This window comes from Xenia sp. Carnegie-2017, unplaced genomic scaffold, assembly GCF_021976095.1.
Source record: "Xenia sp. Carnegie-2017 unplaced genomic scaffold, XeniaSp_v1 HiC_scaffold_23, whole genome shotgun sequence".
Taxonomy (NCBI): domain Eukaryota; kingdom Metazoa; phylum Cnidaria; class Anthozoa; order Malacalcyonacea; family Xeniidae; genus Xenia; species Xenia sp. Carnegie-2017.
This window is the reverse complement of record NW_025813486.1, coordinates 6,892,940-6,913,707: the sequence shown is the minus strand read 5'-3', so window position 1 is coordinate 6,913,707 and position 20,768 is coordinate 6,892,940. Positions and strand designations below refer to the sequence as shown.

Sequence of the window (20,768 nt, the reverse complement as noted above, 5' to 3'; positions counted from 1 at the left end):
CAATTGTTGAAAGTTGCATGCAAGATTTATATATTTTATTATCTCAGACCCCAGATCATTTGCTAGGTATCCGCACATTAATGTCACATGAAAGCACTCAGTAATAATTGTGTGACGTTTTAGTTTAAAGTTTTGTACGAATAGCATCATTTAGCTTTTGTTAACTTATTTAACTTTGTGACAGCATATACTATAATAACAAAGGAACCTAGTAAACAACTATTAAGTAATAAAGAACATGCTACAGTTTCACCAGCCCTTTAAACATAACGTTACTAACATTAAAAACAACACGATTTATGTAATTCTATAATAGTAAGAGATTTTTCATGAATTGACCAAGGCAGACATTATTGCCTCTTAATCTAGAGTCTCTGCTTTATTTAAGTATGTTTTACGGTGAGTTGTAACATACTATAGCTAGATTGCAAAACCGTGTTTTACTTTTGCTGTAAAGGATTGGTTTGCAATGGTAATAAGTCTTCATCAATTTTCACAAGACTATGAATTATTTGTACTTCCGTTTACATAACACACGTCATTCTTTTTAAATGTCATACGTAGTCGCACAGAAATCTAAGCATAACATCGTCCTGAATTGTAAGAGATATTCTCTATATGCATGCACTTAATAAGTATATATAAGATTTATAACTCATGCAACGGTACAAAAACCACCTGCTGAAATTTGATATCCACTAAAGGACCATCTTTCACTGGAGGCAAAACGAACGTACATCATAATCCCATTTATTTCCAAAATTGAAGGGAAGGGTCAATAAACAAATATGAACATCTTCAGAAAGCAAAATTTAATTAAATTAAATTGAAGCATTACTGTAGTGTACTATTATGTCTAATCTATGTGTACTATTATGTCTAATTATGTGTACTATTATGTCTAAGTGTACTATTATGTACAAAAATTGCTATTCTCTTCTACACATAAACTATACATCATAAAATCATTTCTTTACTTCCAAGACTTTCAAATGAATGATTCTAAAAAATCTGCTGTGACTGGACTACATATATTTGGCTAAAAATAACTGAGGACATACTTATAAGAACATACGAATATCTATAAATGCCTTTCCTATTACAATGTACAATTTGAGATGTTTACGTCAAAATTATTTAAAAACTATAACTATAATATGAACAATTCTAACAAGTAAGAACAGTGTATTGGGAATCAAACATAAAGACTAAATTGTACTGCTCCTAAAAGTATGTGTGATACTTTTGGTAACTCAAAGCTGTTTGGAATAAATTAAAACAGACCAGCGTTTCTTAAGCTGGAGTTATTTTAAAATATGTCAAGTTGCTTTAAACTGTTATCTTCTGATTGGCTTCCTAGGTATGTTGTCTCTCATTGGTCATTTTCTTGGTGTGTTGTCTTATGATTGGGTAGTTCCAGGTTTGTCGTTATTTGTGCTTCGCATTTCTTACTGCACTTCAACCAACGTTATACGGGGCTTATCAGAGAACGGAACACCTTCAGGAATTAACGTACTGTGAAATTTCAATACATGATTACGATTTCTAATCCTGTTGGTGCCTAAATACTGTTCCTGTTCAAGAAGTTGGCATTCAATTTCAAGGACAGAAAGCAGCCATGTTCATAAACCGAGATATGCAATATATGAACGTATAGCTTGCGATTCTTTATGCACCCATGAGCTTAGCAATAGCATATAATAATGATTGGCATTGAAATAATCACAATAGGTCAATTTGTAAAAGGCTTATTTTTTCTACTACGTTCTGTAAAATTAGCTTTATAATTAGCATTCATTGTGTTATGAGTATTTAAGTGGTAATTTCATTCTCGTATATTCTGTCCTGAGGTGCATTTTGTATATTCAGGGATAGATCTGTTGAGACTTGGCACTCCTATCATCTGTCATAACAGTATGAGCTGGGAGGAGGATCAGGGTATTAATGGAACTGAGCAAATAGGAATCAGTTAAAATAGCTCTTCTCCCCTGAGACTTCGTGCATCACCAACATCCTAAAGAATATCATCTCAAGCAACATAGCTGTTATAGACTACACCAATTACATTTCAATGAAAAACTTATAGCATCACTGGTTTATGTTATGAGATCAGTAGGTAATCTAGTAAATCACGTATATCAAGAAGAATATATGACTTAATTTTGAATGAGATCTTGACGGTTGGCAAATACAAGCAGCAATGACGTATGGGTAAGCATGAACGTCTACGACGGAAAGAGTCAAAATTCGGTGACCTTCACACTTCGTTAAAGCTGTTTGACAAGGACATCACGGTGTTGAGTTTACATTTGGGAATTTTACCTGCAAGATACTGGCTGGTAAAGGTAGGAAGAGAATAAAAAGATTATACGGAAGTGCGTCGTCCAAGAGATGCCAGGAATAACGTTACGTAATCCAGAGACTTTGATTTACCAAAATGCAGACTAAGAGTGATAGACAAAGCGGTACCCACTTGACGTGAAGATGAAGAGAAAATCCTTGACAAATCATTTCTTTCAAAAAAGTCAGTCGGGCACAACTGACTACAGTCCTGACTACGATCTAGTTATGTTATTCAATTAATACTTTTATATCATCTGCTTCTCACAGCAAATCTAGAAGGTTGAGTGGGCGTGTACAGTGTAAATATTCAAGTATTCAGCTCTGCTCAACCGATTTCTTCTGAAAGCAATTGTACTTTTGCTACGGGAGGCCGTTACTTTCAGCCCTGCTTTCTCATGGAAATGGTAAGTGGAAAATATGGGGATGGTGGAAACCCAAACCAGGGAATCTGTCACTGTCAGCTAACAAATTCTGAATTAAAGCGCATGAAAGTCTGATACTAAACTCCCAATGATTTATCTGATTTTCTAGTCGATGTATAGAAAACTTATTGTCAATGATATCGTATAAACCCCAATGATAATATCGACATTTTATAGATGACGACTTTTGAGGAAAATGGTGATCTGACAAGCAAGTGGAGTCTGTAAACTCATTCACTGCATCCACGATGTACATAAATGTATTAATATATCCACACCATGGTTTGTATTCAGTCAGAATTATTTTATTTGGATAAGAATAAAATTGATCTCTTTATAAATATCTTGCTGATGTAAGCTTGACGCTTATCAAAATATATTTAAAAATTTAGATAAATCTTCAGGCTTTAATTTTCACAGAAATATTTGAATTTACCTATATAAATATAATATTTTATTCCAAGAAATTGCCCGTACGGTATCAATTGAAATAGACCTTATTATTCACAAATTTACTCTTATATAAAGTTGTGCTAATCTAATGTATTAGTATGTCAAAACCATGCGTTGTTCATGTGTTGTTCACATGGTTGCTCATATGCTGCACGTGCCGAAAATCATATATGACATTTAATATATCATTCATTCATTCGTTTACATCATCATTCATACGCCTGTAGTGGGAGCGTTGTCGGTGTGTATGAAAATACAAATGAGCAGCAAGGATTGCGTTTGTTTTTAAGGCTTCTTCAACGATCTTTACAGTCGATGATCTCGTGTCATTACAAAGTGGTCGACTGAACAAACGAGGATATAAAACATTATTTAAACGACGTCAAAATATAAACAATATATAAATCACTTGCCCTGAAGGTAAGAAATGTTTTATCTTCAGTTATGCTTACTTTGCTTGAATTATACAATATTAAATTCAAATCGATAGACTTGGAATAGCATCAGTATTACCACTGGGTAAAGATGACTCCGTATAAAGTAAACATTCTAAACGTTTCGTCTATTCATACTACCACATATTCTACTGATTATAAGATATGTAATATATAACACTTGTTGAAATGCTTAGAATAAAATGCTGTTTACTTTATACGGAGTGTCAATATTTGTGCTTTACCAAAATATCAGACTATCTGGGCTTTTTTATGAGTCTATTCACTGAAACACGATAAACTTCACGAACGATTATTCATGAATACGAGCATGGTTATATAGTATAAAATACGCAATGTTAGGATCCCATCCGACATCTGATCTTTATTTTTCACGTTATACTTCCAACAATCCTTCATGTACAATCTTGTAAAATTACAATTTGTAGAGTTGATGAAGACGAATGTAAAATCATGTCAAATGTGAGGGCTAATAGGGTTTGAATTACGGCCAGCCATGTCATTTATATAATCTGTCGAATGAGATAAATATATTTCTTTCTTATAATGATTTAATTTTTCATCTTTTTACGAACTAAAGCAACAACAGCGTTCTCACGCGTGCTATTTAGGAAATTTATGGGGATATGTAATATTACTCATAATTTATTCAAATGAGAGATGCGCCCGTAATGATTTCATTTTACTATTTTATTTATATCCTTAATTCAAAAAGGGATTTTCTTACAACTATTCACTCGTGCCTGACTATCAAAATATTTTGTTTGAGATGTTTTCTTTGATAAACAGATTTCACCAGTGTCAACAATGCTTGAATCAAGATCAGCGATGATCGTAAAATATGGATTCAAAATTTATATGTAGTTATTGTCATTACCTCCTGTCAATCCTTTACAGACCTCGTGTGACACTTGTTTTGTAAATCTTGTATCGACATTCTGCTTGTTAGATAAACATAAATTTGCCAAATTTTTCCAAATCATCTCGTTGATATGAAATTTAAAGATGGATCGTGATTCAAAAAACCACACGAGTATATACGAGTAACATACGAGTACATACGAGTGACATACGATACATACGAGTAACATACAATACATACAGAACATACGAGTACATACGATACATTTTATTATTGTCAATAGTCGAAACAACAATTTCTTTCAATATGATATTTGCGTTTATTTTGTATTTGTGTGATTTTGGCAATCATTTGATGGATAAATGCTGAAAGGTATTTTACTTTTATACTACATCCATTTGCATGTTTTCAGCTGAATTTGTTATAGATACCACGATGATGCCAGTATTTGAGCGCTTTTTGAAACACTTTCACTTGAAATACATATTTATGAAAGCGATTAAATAAACAACGTATAAATAATGCTTTCAAACGTGCTACATGAAATAAATGTACATTATATATATTTGAATTAAATGAGAGTTGCACTGAACATGTATAGTCCTGAGACGGACTGTTTTTGTTGTTGTTGACTGATTTCTGACAACCTTTAGCGGTAGTCATCTTCAGAGTCAAATGAATGTATAATCGCTTCATAAATATGTATTTTAGGAAAGTGCTTAAAAAGCGCTCAAATACTGGCAAATCGCATCGACAAAAATATCTATAACAAATTCAACTAAAACATACAAATGAATGTAGTATGAAAGTAAAATACCTTTTCAGCATTTAAATCCATCAAATGGTTGCTCCAAAGTCCACACAAATACAAGGAAAATAAACGCAAATATCAAATGTATTGAAGAAATTGTGTTGTTTCTCATTTGTTGACCAGAAAATAGTCGTATGTCACTGTATGTACTGCATGTCACTTCTATGTAATTTGTATGTTACCTGCATGTACTTGTATGTTACTCGTATACTGCATGTTACTCGTAATGTAATTGTATGTTACTCGTATGTACTGCATACAATGGTGTTTTATCACGATCGGAAAAATAAACGTAATATCAATGTATTGAAGAAAATGTGTTGTTTCATTTGTTGACCAGAAAATAGTCATGTCACCTGTATAAATCGTATGTTACTCGTATGTACTCTGTATGTTACCTTGTATGTAATTTTGTATGTTACTCGTATGTACTCAGTATGTTACCTGTATACTGTATGTTACTCGTATGTACTCGCATGTAATCATCATGTACCGTGTGGTGTTTTAGTCACGATCTTAAAGATGGTACTTGTCATCTTTACACTTTCAATGATGCCTTGATTGCAATATCTTACTGCCTATCTCAATGTTGTATAATATATCTGAATGTTGTATCCTGTTTGGGCTCTATGGAACATTTATTGAACATAATTCCTAAAGAAATGCTGTTAGAATATTATTGAAATAAAGAGAGATTCCCATATATGTATCTCTTTGTTATATCTCATATTTCAATGTTGGATCACATATCTCAATGTTATATCACATATCACAATGTTGTATCAAATATCTGAATGTAACGTAATTTTAATCATGACATTTGTTTATATGCACATGAAAACATGTGACTTGACGAGATTTGAACTTGCACCTTCAGGATACTAGGTATAGCTATGTTATTCTCTGATGATGGCTTTGAACAATATCTCAATGTTGTACCACATTCCTAATGTTGTAACACATATCTCAATGCAAGAAGATAATTTTAACCCTTAAGAGGTGGTATATCTTGTATTCAAATGAAATAAAACCAGCTAAGGAGGAAGTTTGTTTGCTATTAGGGTTTTATCCTAAATTTCTTCCTATTTTATTATGCATACTTTCAATTTCTATGTAATATTCTGCAAACTCATATCCTGCAAAATTCTTGATATCATGTTAGTTTATGTAGTGCCTTAAAATTGTTATTTGGGTTTTTTGATGTGATACTTAGAAAGTAGAAACAGTTGCCTAATCTTGCTCAAAATAACAACTGATTTTAAAGGGAGGTAAATTTGTCAGACATGCATGAATGAATTTTGCTCCCTTTCCTCTAGGCACCAACTGTGGAACAGGTTACCACATTGTTTGAAATTCACCCATTTTTAACAGTTTTATTTTCCTTTAATCTGTAGTGGTCCTGATCCAAAATGTCCCGAAGATCAGGAAAAGGTGAGCAAGAATGAGGTAGGTGGAAATATTTCAAAGTTTTAACAGTTCAATCTACTAGGTGGCTGAAATTCACCATTTTTCCTGTTGCTTGTAAATACATATTTCAAATGGAATTTAATAGTTACAGTTGATTTTAACATATTGAGGATTAGTTTCTGTGCACAAAGATGTAATTCATTACTATGAAATGTACTCTTTCAATGTGTAGTTTTCTTGCATGTTTTTAAGAAAATAATTAAGATTTGTACCAAAATTACGTTGATGATTTACTGTTTTATTGAACTTCTTATGCAAACTTAAATTGTGGTGAAGTAATTTATCTGTTGTTGCATTCTTGTGACGTAAACGATAAATTCTTCAAACTTAAATAGGTTTTCTCGGATGCCTTCTACCAAGCGTGAAATAAAAGATTCAATTACATTGTCTCTCTGAACAGTGCAAATGGTTTGTGCTTCACGAAGAATTGGAAGTGAGTTAAGTTTATCGAAAGATTGTTGTCTTATTAAGTTTCTTTTTGTCAGGGTCATTATGAAGTTTGTGAGCATGCGCTCATCAGCTGTATACACAAGCAATGTAACATTCAGTTACCTCTGCTTTCTCCCTTGGCGAACATTTGAAGAATGATTGTGAATATCGAAATGTGAAATGTGAATATTGTGGTAAAGATGTCCTGTATGCTTCACTTAAGGTATGTAAAATATTTGTCCATTGATCACGGAAACACAGCCAGATGAGATAAATAGTCTGTTTCTTAATGTGGATCTTATTATACATCTGTATACTGATTATTGTTGTTACTTGGCAAAAAGAATCAACTCCTTTTTAACGCCTTTAAGAAATTAGATTGAACTTTATATCCACCAAACAGTCGTTACCTTGTATTATTTTTTTGCCATGCAGGATCATAAAGAAAATGTGTGTGAAAATGCACTCGTCACTTGTAAATATTGCAATCAAATGATACCAAGGAAGGATATTGAGCACCATGAAAGTACAATTTGTGATGAAGTGCCCACTAATTGTGAATTTCAAGCTATTGGATGCAGTCATGACAAAGTAAGAATACTTGAACTATTTTACAATTTCATGTCTGCAACGATGAAACGTATCTGCAAAATTCTTTGACCAAAAACTAAATTTTATTGAAAGTTCCAAAGAATATAACATTAACATTCTATGAAATTGACATTGTTTTTAACAAATCATTTATTCTTGCTCAATATATTAAAAACGTTTTCTATTGAACCCTGACCTCTTCCGTTTTCGAGAATGAAATTTCTGTTTGTTTTTTTTTCTGTGATACTTTGTGCTGCAATATGTAAAATAATTAGTTTGTAATGTTGTCAAACCGCTTTGACCTGCCAGTTGACATTGTATAGGTTCTCTGTTTGAAAACGGGGCATGTTTGTGCATTCTTATTAATTTAATGATCTTGCAAGCTTAGAGGGAAACAAAATTTGTTCTTCATCATAATTAGATAAAGATAACCGAAAATAGTTGCAAATAACGCTATTTTGTGGAAAATAATGCTTTGACATTATCTTTTTCTTTTTTTCGCAGACTTTAAAACGAAAGGAGATCCGTCAACATATGAATGACAATCTAATTCATCATGTGATCGCCTTGTTACGATATGTTATGGCATTTGTTACACAGTTAAGTAACTCTGTACCACGTCCAGAGTTTACTACTGCAGTTCAAAACCTGGGCGACCGAATCACTGCTGTTCGTGCCAATCTTTCAGACAAATTTTTCATCTTAGTTGGAAAACTTACAGGCTTAGAAAGGAGAATTGAGAGTCTTGAGGATCGTTATGGGAACAATAATAACACTCAATTGTCTGTAGATGGTTCCTCAATGTGAAAGGATTGCGACCTCGAGCGGCAAAGAGATAATTCATTCATTATAGTACAGTTTTACGAGCGTTTCGGCCATATTGACGAATCATTTGCGCGAATTCAAGACATGGCTGACCAAGTCCCTGCTTTTTTTGTCAATCTCTTTGAAAAAGTGGAAATTTTAGAGCGTGAAGTGAGAGCTAATACATCTATTATACAATGGACTAGCGAGCGTTTGGACGAGGTAGACGAATTGTGTGCAAAACCCGGTTATGGGTGCACAAAATGAGGCGCGCGAACTTTGATTTATGCAAAGCAATTATTGCTAATTTTCGTAATTACTTGCCAATTTATTATTTTTCTCACTCCTGTAAATGATTTTTATTCTATTCAGTTTTTACATTTTAGTAATTTTGAAGAATGTTCATTGTATTTTTTATTGTATCATCCATCCACGATGATAGAATATCCTTGTAAATTAATAATACAATTGTGTTGATATTATGCTATATTGTATTGTAAAATGTAATTTAACATGCAGCTTTGATATAGCAAGATCATAAAATGATGTCCATTTATTTGTAATTTATATTTCTGTAAGTTTTATCTGAAAAACTCCATATAATAAAGAGTCTGTGAAGAGCTACCGTATGTTCTGTAAGTACAATAAATAAAAAGAAATTGCTAATTAAATGTAGCGTAAGAGAGCCACATCCACTAGTTCCACATTTGTTATTTTGAAAATTTTAGATTTTATTGATTCATGATAACCACAATTTTAAATCTGACCCATAAGTACACTGAACTAGCTAATCGCAATGCGAGGGTCCTGTGATTAAAGGAAATAGAAAACTAGAACAGTGTGGACTCCATAAAGAAATCCTTCCAATCCTTAATGCCGAGAAAGACCTCTTAATTAGTTGCTCGGCAAGACTTGATTAGAAAATTAAGAATTAGAAATTAGAACTTTCTTGTAGCAATTTGTTAAACTCAGTAAAACATTTTTACGTTTAAAAATAAAAGAGCTTTTGACACAGATAAGTTGATCCATTAGAGTTAAAGGGAAAAATTCATAGGATACTGATGTTGATTAGAACCATCATTTTGTATAGACTCAAGCTGAAGATGATCATCTGATACCTCCTCATGCGAAAAAAGGATGTATTTACAGACTTTAATAAAACGATTTTATTAAAGTCTGTATTCGATATAAAAGCCCACAGTTTTAGCTGGACTTACTATATACATATAATAAAGCTAAGGGCATCACTGTTTTAGTGTTGAAGATTTCAAATTGACATTTTGGAGAGTGGAGTTTTCGAAGATGCTTGAATACCACTAAACATCCCAGACCATGGCATTATCTAGAAAGAGCTGGTCTTGCAACAAATACACCTTAACCAAACCTAGCAACGAGTGGATGTGTACTCAAACGAGATGCCACTTGGTAGCATTAGGATTGTACACAAGGCGCTCCTTGCATTAATGCTGTAAGATAAACCTTCCTGGTAAAATTTTGTAAGAAAATTAATGCCCTCTTCTACAGAGGACGCGACAGGATCGATATTGTTTGCACTGCAATATTGTCGCCTACGGTTAAGGTATGTAGAATATTGTTCTTGGTACCGGTCCACCAGGCGTTTTGGATGATTTAGAAGCCCTCTAGAGAAATACCTTCATCAGAGAGGAGTTTCCGATAAATGGCAAAGTAGTACCTCCAGTGTATTGATTGGGTGGGGATGTCGTTTACCTCGAGGTAAAACAACTGGATGTGCTATTAGCATCTGCATTAAAGCTGCCCCCAAATTGTGGGCAATTAAAGACTAAGACTAGTCCTTTGCTTTTCTCTTGTACTATTGTTTGTAACACTTGCGAAATTATGCTAAAAGGCGGGAACCCATAAAATGTATAATAAATGGCTCACGAGATCGTAAAGGCGTTGACAGCTATAGCATACGGGTCATGTTGGTATAAAGCATAGGGTTTCACTTAATTATTCAACATTGACGCAAACAAATCAATGTTCGGAGTTACATGAGTTACATTTAGTTTTTGAATGGCACACGTGAACAGAGTCTTGTTCAACTGCCATTTTCTCTGCATGATATTCGAGATTCTCGATCCGCAGTGACAATTTGTAATCCTGGAATGTGCGTTGCTGTCAACGAAATATACGAAGTGCAGCATGTCTAGACTTTGCAGGTCGACTTGTGAACTGATATTGAGTGGCATGTGCCCTATTGGTTAATGCAAGCTACAGCGGTAGTATCATCAATTATTAGCTTAACATGATGACCTTTTAGTTCTAAAGAAAATGACTCAAGGGCAAACAATACCTCAAGAATTTTCAACAGTTAAACGGCTGGAAGCCTCCAAAGGGCATCCAGTTATCTCAAGCACATAAACCATTAATGGAGCAGCATCACCTTCAACGAGGCATCTGTTTTAGGCAAATGCTAGGCTCAATGTGGTTATAAAGTGCCAGTGAGTAGTGCGTAATAATGACTGTCACCATCTTAAATCATGTATGGCCTCTGAAGACAGCTTGTCCCGTCAAATTTACTCGCAGTTTAACTTAGGGGAATCGATTTTATATATTTCCAGCCAGCAATAATGCAACTGATTCGTACATTACGCCCTGGAGACTCCTGCAGAGTGCCCAAAACCCGTATAACATCCCTTATTTTGTGTGAGACGCTTGTAGCAGCTCAAAAATGCGTTTTATCTTCCTCAGCTGTTCTGTAGTCACAGATATTCGCATAAGAACTGATTTGAATTGGAAACCAAAAGTTGTATTTTTGGATAAAGCTCATTGAATAGGAATAGTGTCAAATTCAATTTTTTCCAACTGTCTCAAGATTTTCTTATCAGAGTTGAGTGTTTCCCATGCTCTTAAATTTGATATGCTGCCAGCCTGATAGGTCTCAAAAGCTTTTATTTAGATACGCTTTTAGCGTGGATACAAAAAGAAGAATACTGGTTTCTATAAAATCTCAAAATTTCTTAAAAATTTGTTTTTTACTTGCGATCGTTCATTGTGTCCGATCGTTTCTTTCTGAATTGGTTCCACTTGGAACGATAGAGGGTGTTGCCCTGATGACGGATGAAAATGGCGCCATTGTCGCTCTTGTTTTGAATGTTGCTGCCAATGTTATTAGAATTAAGAACTTGTTGTCGCGTTGTTAATTTTTGTTTGTGCGAATGTGATTAATTTGGCTTGCAATTCATCTCCAAACAAGTATTTCGTAATGGGAACATGCGATGCGCATAAAGTACTAAATTCTGGATGGAGATTGGGACGTATAGCGTCACATCGTCGTTTAGACAATTCAAAACTTACATGTCACAGGATTGCCATGATAATAGCGTTCGTACAAACAAGATCATCAATATTCAGTTCACTGCATGCTTTTATTGCAAGCAACCAACAGTTTATTGGTGGTTTGTGTTGCTATATTCGTCATGGTTGATTGAATGGCACTCAATTGTAAATCTCGCCCTCTAGCTGGGTGGTCTAATTTCTCCCAAATTTCGGGGCTTATGTTAGGTACAGTAAGACAATCGCAGTTCTTAGGACTAAAAATTTTCCTTCAATTGTTCGTAGCTCAGCTTGTTCAGGCGGTGGATAATTGAGGCCAGCTTCCTGTTGACGATTGGTGAAGTCTCTCAGTTTCGTCAAGTGTTTGCAGGTATCTCTTTCCGCAGCGGGTCCACTGCTAGTTGTTCTGCTTCAGAATTGCGCTTGGTCGAAAGTTCTTCGCAATCTGCGTCATGCCCTGACTAAAGCACTTGCTTTCCTCTTACGAGTAGATTCCACTGTAGAGGATACTGATGTTTCCTGCAAAAGCTGAGTGATTTACCTATGTGGTTGTTGCTTCACTATCCTACCAAGGGTGGTTGCCACATTCAAATTCCTTGATGTGACTTGCACATCTTCGCTTTCTTCAATGTTATCGTGTTCATCGTGATCAGCAAAACCCCGGAGTGCTGTTTCATCTCCTGTCGTATACTCTTAATAATACTCATAATTCAAAAATTTGTAATATAGTGTGGAAAGGAACTTTTTGTAACTGATCGCTGTGAAATCTACGCTCGAACTGATCTTGATATCGCGCGCTCTATCTCACATGACTTCCTAGTGACGAAGAACAGTGACGAAATAGAATTTGCTTAATTTAACGTTTATATGGGATTTTGCATACTTCTATGGTATGCAATATTTATGAACATTATATATTAACATCGATATTAGATTCATTCTTTTCCAGTGGAAAGGGATGGGTTTAACTGAAGGTAAATGATGTATTGTCAAAACATTAACACCGATTATGTTACTGATATTTAATATGGAATTCGAGCTTTGTCCATGAACTGTTCAACATGCTTCCAAACAAAATGAGCAGGAATATTCAGTTGATTAATCTATAATAAACCTTTTACCTTTTAATTTGCTATACCGGTCACAGCCCGGGACTTGTAGCGTATAAGGCTCTCTGCTGAGTAGACTTGTCATGTTTATAAGGATGGAAGGTTAATTTCTCAAATGTTGTAGGCAGTGTACAGGTCACGCGCATGTCAAAATTTTGTATTTTTGTTAACAACTATTGCATACGTTTTTAATTTTTGATATATACTTTTATACGCACCTATGTAAGCACCCCATGTTTTAGTGTTGAGACATCCTTGTTTTCCATTCTAGAGAACTTCAGCATTCACAAATGCTTTGTATTATTTGTCATACAGCAACTCTTCAATTTTACTCCATTTGAAAATTTCCATCATTCCATGATAGCGAAAGCGCTGACAAACCTATACACATTTGCCTCTACTTCCGCGTTACATTGTAAATATACGAGTTAGTTAAAGTTAATTTCTGAATACAGCCATATTATATAGGTATAATTATGTATAATTATGTAAGATTTGTAGTCACATCAGATATAATTATGAATTGAGTATGGAGAGTAGAAAATCTAATGATATACAATAAGTAAATTGCGAACCGGTACGAGAGTTTGTATTTATGTACTCTATTTCAATGAATTACAATCTCAACTGTTTTGAGTAAAATTACCATAACGATCAACATGGCCTACGAAAAAGTACTGAAATGGAGACTTCAAATATGGCGTTGACGTACGTATCTCCAACTTCCATAAACAAAAAATTCTCCCAAGAGCTTACCCAGCTAGCAAAATCACGTTGTCTCAACGTTTTACCAACGTTCGTCGAACGTTCACTCAACGTCGAGGACCAACGTTGAGACAACATGATTTTGTAAAATCGTAGGAACGTGGTGGCGACGTTAGGATAAACGTTGGGATGTAACGTATTTTCAACCTAAACCCGACGTTTATACAAAGTTCATACAACGTTACTCCGGCGTTCATACAACATACAATAAATGATGCATTATTTGTGAAATCATAAAACAGCCTTTCAAATGATACGAACTAAAGTTTAATTTCCTTATAATCAACTTTTAATTCATCTATTTTGCTGTGAGTGTTTTAATATACATATTTACAAAAATGCTAATTAAGCCGATTCCAATAAGTTGCCATTTTGCACCTGCAAGAAAATAACATATATGATTATTAGAAAATGGTATCATACATTATTTTTATTATATGTCTTACCACCTACAACAACAAGACAAATTTGCCTGTAAAAGATGCCATTAAAATGGAAACTGAATCGTCTGCTTACGTACGTCGGACAAAAGAAATTATCTCGCGCTACAACGTCATCTCATACCCACGAGAAACAAAACAAGTGAACAAAACTTTAATCGTTACGGCACCTTTTTCACATTTAACCAACACTTGCTTTTTTATATAAATAATAAAACAATTATTGAATTGGGTTTTCTCGTAATATAAAGAAATATCAAGGCATCAATGTGCTCTATCTATTCCTAAGCGTTAGTAGACTGAACAAACCTTGGCCTTCATAAGTCTTAATTCATATACTATTTCATTCTATAATTGTTTAATATCACGCTAAGCAAAGTGTATATTATATAGTTAATCATGCAGTTTGAGTTAAGAAAATTTAAAACTTGCACAAATCTAATACCTGCACTAAAATGAACGTTTTTAAAGGTACGCATTATGTATATGTGTCCATTCCATTTTGCTTTACTTATAATTGAAGGACAATGAAAGACACATGCTCACTTTCTTTAAGTGCACATGCTAATAATAAAGATTGTGTATTTTTCTCAACTTACACAGACAAGAAAATACAAATATGTTAACTATGAGATTACGGAGTAAAATAAGTTGAGTTCTCCTGTCTAAGTTGAGAATATCAAACAAAGGAAAATGCATCTATATACTTTACCCAGCAATCTACATGATAATGACATGTTACCTTAAATCTGAACCACCTTGCTTGCCTGGAGCATATTTTAAAAATTCGGCAATTTGTCTTCAACGTTGGCCTCGCTGCATCCTTTATGAGCTCTGAGGCTGGCTTCTAAATAAGTGAAACGAAACAGAAAAAGACATACTTTAAATAAATTGCATAGATAAAACACTAAATCATTTTCGTAAGGTGAATGATAAGCAACAATTCATTATAGCATGCAAAACAGTTTAATGTATTAGCTTTTAAAACTTGTAAACAATATTCCTTATGACAAGGAGCAACATAAATGGCTGTTTTTCCAATTCATGAACGAGAAAAAGAGACACAACATGGTACTGCTGCAGCAATCATTATCGTCTAATTGTGCTTACTTGTTATAACTTTGCAGAGGGCAAGGTGCTGAAATGGTCGCTTTGACTTTCTGCCTTTAAACCAGGTGGGACCATAGATTATTTGTTCCAGCTTTGTCATAATTCTTCTAACACTGTTTGCACTGGTGTTTGCGCACAGTGCTACCAAAAACTGCAGCTAGTAAAGAGAGTAAAAGATAAATTATATGGAAAAGTTCAATTTAGACATATATATATAACCATTTTGATCCCGAATTGCAAAACAAAACCATCCAAAGTGAGTGGTCAAGTTTCTTCTTCCGTGATCTTCAAGAAAGATCAGTTTCTTCGTTAAAATTTTTCAGAACAAATAAAACGACACACTCCTAAGAGCCGTTTGAAGTATAGTAACGTATTTAAATCTATCAGAACACGACAATGCTCTCATGAAAAACGCGAAACTAGATTCATATAGTTTAATCAGATAGTCTGACCCCCTAACGTCACGAAAATCGTCATTAAAATTACGTTTCAGACTTTAACAAACGTGCATGTTTTCAAGCTTCAAACACAAATGGTAGAAAAAAAGTCAATATTATACACGTAATTGCAAAAACCTGTTCACGTTTTCAAACCGATAAAGGGCAAAGCTATGCCTTCCTTTGTCAGCATCTTTTACGTAACACTTGAAAGAGTCAAGCATAAAAATAGGCAGTGATAATAAATGTTACTTAATGCCTTTGGTGGTTAACTTTCTAAACTTACAAACTTTCTTCTGGACTTTTCTTCATCAAGACTGAGAATAGGTCCTCAAGTTCTTAAACCGAATCTAAGGGCTTAGGTACAACATCTTCCAAAATTTCGTGCTCGTCTATACCTTTCGTAACGCTTAACAGAGCACGTGATATTGACGACGCTTCTTCTTGCTTATCAATTAATGTTTCCAGTTTGGTGAAAACTGATCTTTGGAAGCCTACAAGATAGATAAGAAAATAATAGAATAACTTATGTATAACCTACGTAATATCTTAAAAATATAAAACCTTACAACATGCTAACAAGAAAATTCAAATAAGACTCGCATTAAATTGCTAATTGAATACGCATACATAATAACAACGCTATTCAAAAACTATATACTGTAGAAAAGGTACCATTAATGTTTGGTTGAGAACGTCTTCCTGAAGGTGTTATGTTCAGAAAACTTGTCGAAGGCGTTTCGTGCGATGAAAGGTCATGCGCAACTGCAAAGCAATAACGTGTTGCAGTTAGTTGTGAAGAAAAAAAAACATTTCAAACGACACGAAATGAACGTAAATGAAAACGTAACAACAAGACATGCAATAATGAATTGTAAGAAAAGCTTGCCAAAGACAACACTGTTTCGTTCAGATTGTCTTTCTCTTGTTGTGCCAGTTGTAGGAATTCCTTGTGAAGAGACGTTGCTTGTATCTACAGAGAAGACACGTACTGGGTTTAACATATATCTTTATTGAACGCACGAACGTCATTTAAATTAAAGCACTACAAATTTTAAAAATCAGAAACAGAAAGGTGACTAAAATAAAAACCTCGGGAAAGTTTCATTTAGTAGTTTGATAGCAAACGCTGAAAATTAGATTGGAACGAATGTATTTTGACTAAATCGTGGTGAATACCACTGCAATTTTAACTATAACTAACATTTTTTCAACTAATTACAACATTTTAAAGGACCAACGCCTACAGCAACTGTAGAACATACATAAGCCCTATAATGCAACGATGGACGTAAAAAAACAGTAAATGTACAATACAAATGTTAAAGTTATTTAAAAAGAATCAATCAAAATTATTTCAACATTTTAGTCGACATATTATATGAAAGTTGCTGATTAGTCAGTTCTGATGACAGAAAACTTACCGCTACGTTGAGATGGTGTCCTACAAGTAGGTGGGGAAGTTATTGCATGATCCTTTGTGTTTAGGATTTCTGGTGCTAGTTCACCGTGATATAAATCTAGATCAATATTATATTAGTATGATAAGAGAAATTTTATACATGCATGTTTCTGTCAAAAAATTGTCCTCTTGTACCAGGATTATAATAGCGCTTATACCTTTTTCTGCAAGGGAGATCAGCTCGCTGTACACCGGCAAATCTAAAAAGCAAAATCACTCATTAGATTTAAATGCAACATAGCAATATGTGAAAAACGGCACTTCTTTGAATAAAGCAATGGCCTATTGCATTGCAACTACAGTACTTACTTCTAGAATTTATTGATAAGATTTCATTGACGGCTGAAAGAAATTTTGCCTGTATACAAAAGAAACTGCCTGAATTCTGTAGCTTTCCATCTGTCAACCTCCATTAAACTCCTAGGTTTTTGCACATATGTTGAGGGGATAAATGGTTCAAGCTCCACCAATTTTTTCCTAACATCCTCTACATGGGCAACAGACATTTTAGCAGCGCAATTTCCCCTCATCCAAACCTTAATCAATTTACACATAACACCCAGACACAGTTGATACATGTAGTCAATTGGAAATTGTTTTACCATATCAACAGGCGAGTGACAGAAAGGGCTAATAAAGCGATGATGTTCTTCTTGTATCTGCTTTCTAAAAGAAATATTAGTGCGCAGCTCTATATTATTATTTTGAGAGTAAGTCACTTGACCAAGCCACTTCCCTTTATGTGTACACTTGTCACAACCAAAATAACCAGTACAAAATTTTGTACCTTTAACAAGTACTCTTGCAGGAGCATCACAAACAATGCTCCTTACTGTAACAGTCAGAACCTTTTCCCCATCTTGGACTCCCCTCTCTAGAATACCCTTGAAATCTTCTATAAACTCATCCAAAAACTCCAAGTCTTTTGGCTTGGAGTCACCACATGTTCGGACAATAGGAAACACTACAACAGGTTTGATAGTCAAAATGCCAAACAACACTGGCGATACATTTTTTGGAGAACTTTTAAGCAAAGAAAGCCCATCAAGTTTTAAAGAGATTTCAAGATGATTAATGTTCTTAACTGTTTCACAAGGATGCTTGTGAAAGTGCTTTAACAATTGTTCACCAAAAGAAAAGTATACTTAATCCATGCCAGAATTTTTCTGTATGGGAATACATCTTGATGTATGCAACAAAGTTCAAAAGCTGAACTAGGCAAATTTGGATGACCATTATCCTTAGGAAGAGCAAGCAAACCATCAACAGCATTTTGCTCAATTGAGTACTCATTCACCCAATCAACTAACCCATCTTGAAAAGAAACATTTAAACTATCATCTTCAAATTCAGAAGAAACAGAACACTGCATCTCCCTAATGTCTGCATTCACATTTACCAAAGAATCAGCTTTTCCATGTCAAAAAGAAACATTATTGAACAGATTACTACAGCCATCATCATTAGGCATTGCATCACTGCATCTTAAAGCTCTATTAGCAGCAATCCAGTTTTCTTCCGTATTGCGCCTGGTCTCGTTTCATTATGATATGAACTAAAATAAATAATAAAATGTAATCAGTACTCTTATTATTTTGATTAATTTTAAACATATCCTAATGTTACAACTCCATCTACAGGTTATGGTAACTTATATGTCTCCTCAACCATTTGTAACTTATTCTCTTCTTTACATGCATGTATCATACCTAATTTTATACATAACCCTAAAATTTTAAGTATAACATTGTTTTACTTGCTAACAACAGCAAATGGAAAATGTTCTAAGTAACTACATAAAAATAATTTAACTGACATTGCAAGCTTACTAAAGAAATAGGCTAAGTTAATAAACCAATCTAAGAGATAAAAAAGTGGGTTGTAAACTACATATTGTCTTGAATGCAATAATTGGACAAACGATACTTACTAGTATTATAAAGCAACCATGCATTGTTATGAATAAACATTCAATTACCTCTTTGTAAAATTATATTACTGTTTAAAAAATGCTGTGATTTGCAATAGAAACTACAACTATTTTAAGGTTTAAGGCTACGTAATTCTTAATCAAAAACACTTTGTAAATCACATAATCACATAACACCATGTTAAAACATATTAATCATCACCGCTTATTAGTGAGTTAATATAATTCCACATATGTTAAACGTGATATTTACGTAAGATTTCAGATATAAATCAGAATTTTGACAATGAAATTCATACGATTATACATCGGGAATTTAATGATCACAAAAAATTGTAATCATTAAATTTGATAAGTAATTTTTGAACTATAAACATCAGTCGCGTGAATGATTTGACATACCCTAGATCCGCCCCTGCATGTTATGACAAAAACAACCATACGTACTGATGAATACCATATCCAAATGCTGTAGCAACGTGTAGTGATAATATTATCTTTATAAAATAAAAATAGAAATTAAAACCTAAGTAAAAACTAAGCTTAGTAAATTTGTTTGTTCCTACACCAATATACCTGACTCATAAAGTCACGGCAAAAGTAACATACGACAATCTCTAGATTATAAAGAATGATAAAATAAAGGTACTTACCACAATTTTACGCATTGAAACATATTCTAGATCATAACTGCCTTTAAACTTGGAAAGCGAGCTGTGCATTATCTTGTCCTAAGCAACGATGGGCAAATCTGATTCTTGCACGAACGATTTTCAAAATGAACATGAACGCCGATTTTTACAGGTATCGAAATAATTTTGATGTCGAATTGATTTAAAGAACCGTTATCCATGACAAATATTTGAGATAAGTAAACGTCGCGAATGCCTTAAATACCGAAAATCCTTGTTTGTAAACGTTATCCGCCATACATTTTATAGTATTTTTATCTCTAGTGGGTAACAGGAAGCATTTTGCATATATAACTAGTTTCACATTTAAAGCTGAAGCTCAAAATAAATCGCGATTTCTGCTGCCAAGCAAGAAACCTGATGTAGTGTTCATCGCAGAAACATAGCCACATGATGCTTGTAATCTTGAGATATCTGAGTGTAATATGTTTATAAAAACAGAGCTTTTTGACCACATGGAGGTGGTGTATATTCACATATAAAAAATTCTATTCAGTTTACAGTTCTTGACTAACTTAGTTGACCACGTTTGAGGCTTTTTGGTTTAAAATTATGCCAATCAACTAGTTATAAACTAATTAGTTAATTCAATTACAGCAATGGACATTTTTATATTCTTGTGTGTGAAGTCGTTTCAAATTGTGCTTTTAATCGACTTAACTTTTGCCATCTTACCAACTAAATTTGACAGAAACAGCTTGAAATATACCTAAATGATACAACCAAACATCGGACATGATCTTAACAAATCTTTATAGTTTCTACAATAAGAATTCTATATCAGCTTTCCTTCGTTTAATTTATCAGAATATAATGTAATGTTATCTTATCAAGGCGTGAAATTTACTTTCCACAACATTTAAGCCAACGAACGCCTATTTTGTCTTAT

General features: G+C 33.8%; 1 protein-coding gene and 3 long non-coding RNA genes across 5 annotated transcripts; 1 reads left to right on the top strand and 3 right to left on the bottom strand.

Moving 5' to 3' along the window:
• Positions 1-5,958: 5,958 nt before the first annotated feature.
• Positions 5,959-8,600, top strand: LOC124449698. The gene is made up of 5 exons (XR_006949502.1): positions 5,959-6,231; positions 6,741-6,792; positions 7,149-7,465; positions 7,678-7,833; positions 8,338-8,600. It is a non-coding gene; the product is annotated as an uncharacterized LOC124449698 (long non-coding RNA).
• Positions 8,601-14,052: 5,452 nt separating this feature from the next.
• Positions 14,053-15,425, bottom strand: LOC124449706. The gene is made up of 3 exons (XR_006949514.1): positions 15,359-15,425; positions 14,991-15,095; positions 14,053-14,186 (listed from the first exon to the last, which is right to left on the bottom strand). It is a non-coding gene; the product is annotated as an uncharacterized LOC124449706 (long non-coding RNA).
• Positions 15,426-15,445: 20 nt separating this feature from the next.
• On the bottom strand, positions 15,446-17,599 carry LOC124449708. Of its 2 annotated transcripts, none has more exons than XR_006949518.1 (6): positions 17,567-17,599; positions 17,416-17,457; positions 17,220-17,315; positions 16,471-16,768; positions 16,082-16,289; positions 15,446-15,515 (listed from the first exon to the last, which is right to left on the bottom strand). It is a non-coding gene; the product is annotated as an uncharacterized LOC124449708 (long non-coding RNA). The 2 variants fall into 2 exon arrangements; XR_006949519.1 differs by having other exon boundaries at positions 15,452-15,515; positions 16,194-16,289.
• A 192-nt stretch (positions 17,600-17,791) lies between these two features.
• On the bottom strand, positions 17,792-18,629 carry LOC124449010. The gene is made up of 3 exons (XM_046999953.1): positions 18,473-18,629; positions 18,045-18,401; positions 17,792-17,923 (listed from the first exon to the last, which is right to left on the bottom strand). The coding sequence occupies exons 1-3, from the start codon at positions 18,627-18,629 to the stop codon at positions 17,856-17,858; spliced, it is 582 nt and encodes a 193-aa protein (XP_046855909.1). The 3' UTR covers positions 17,792-17,855.
• Positions 18,630-20,768: the final 2,139 nt, after the last annotated feature.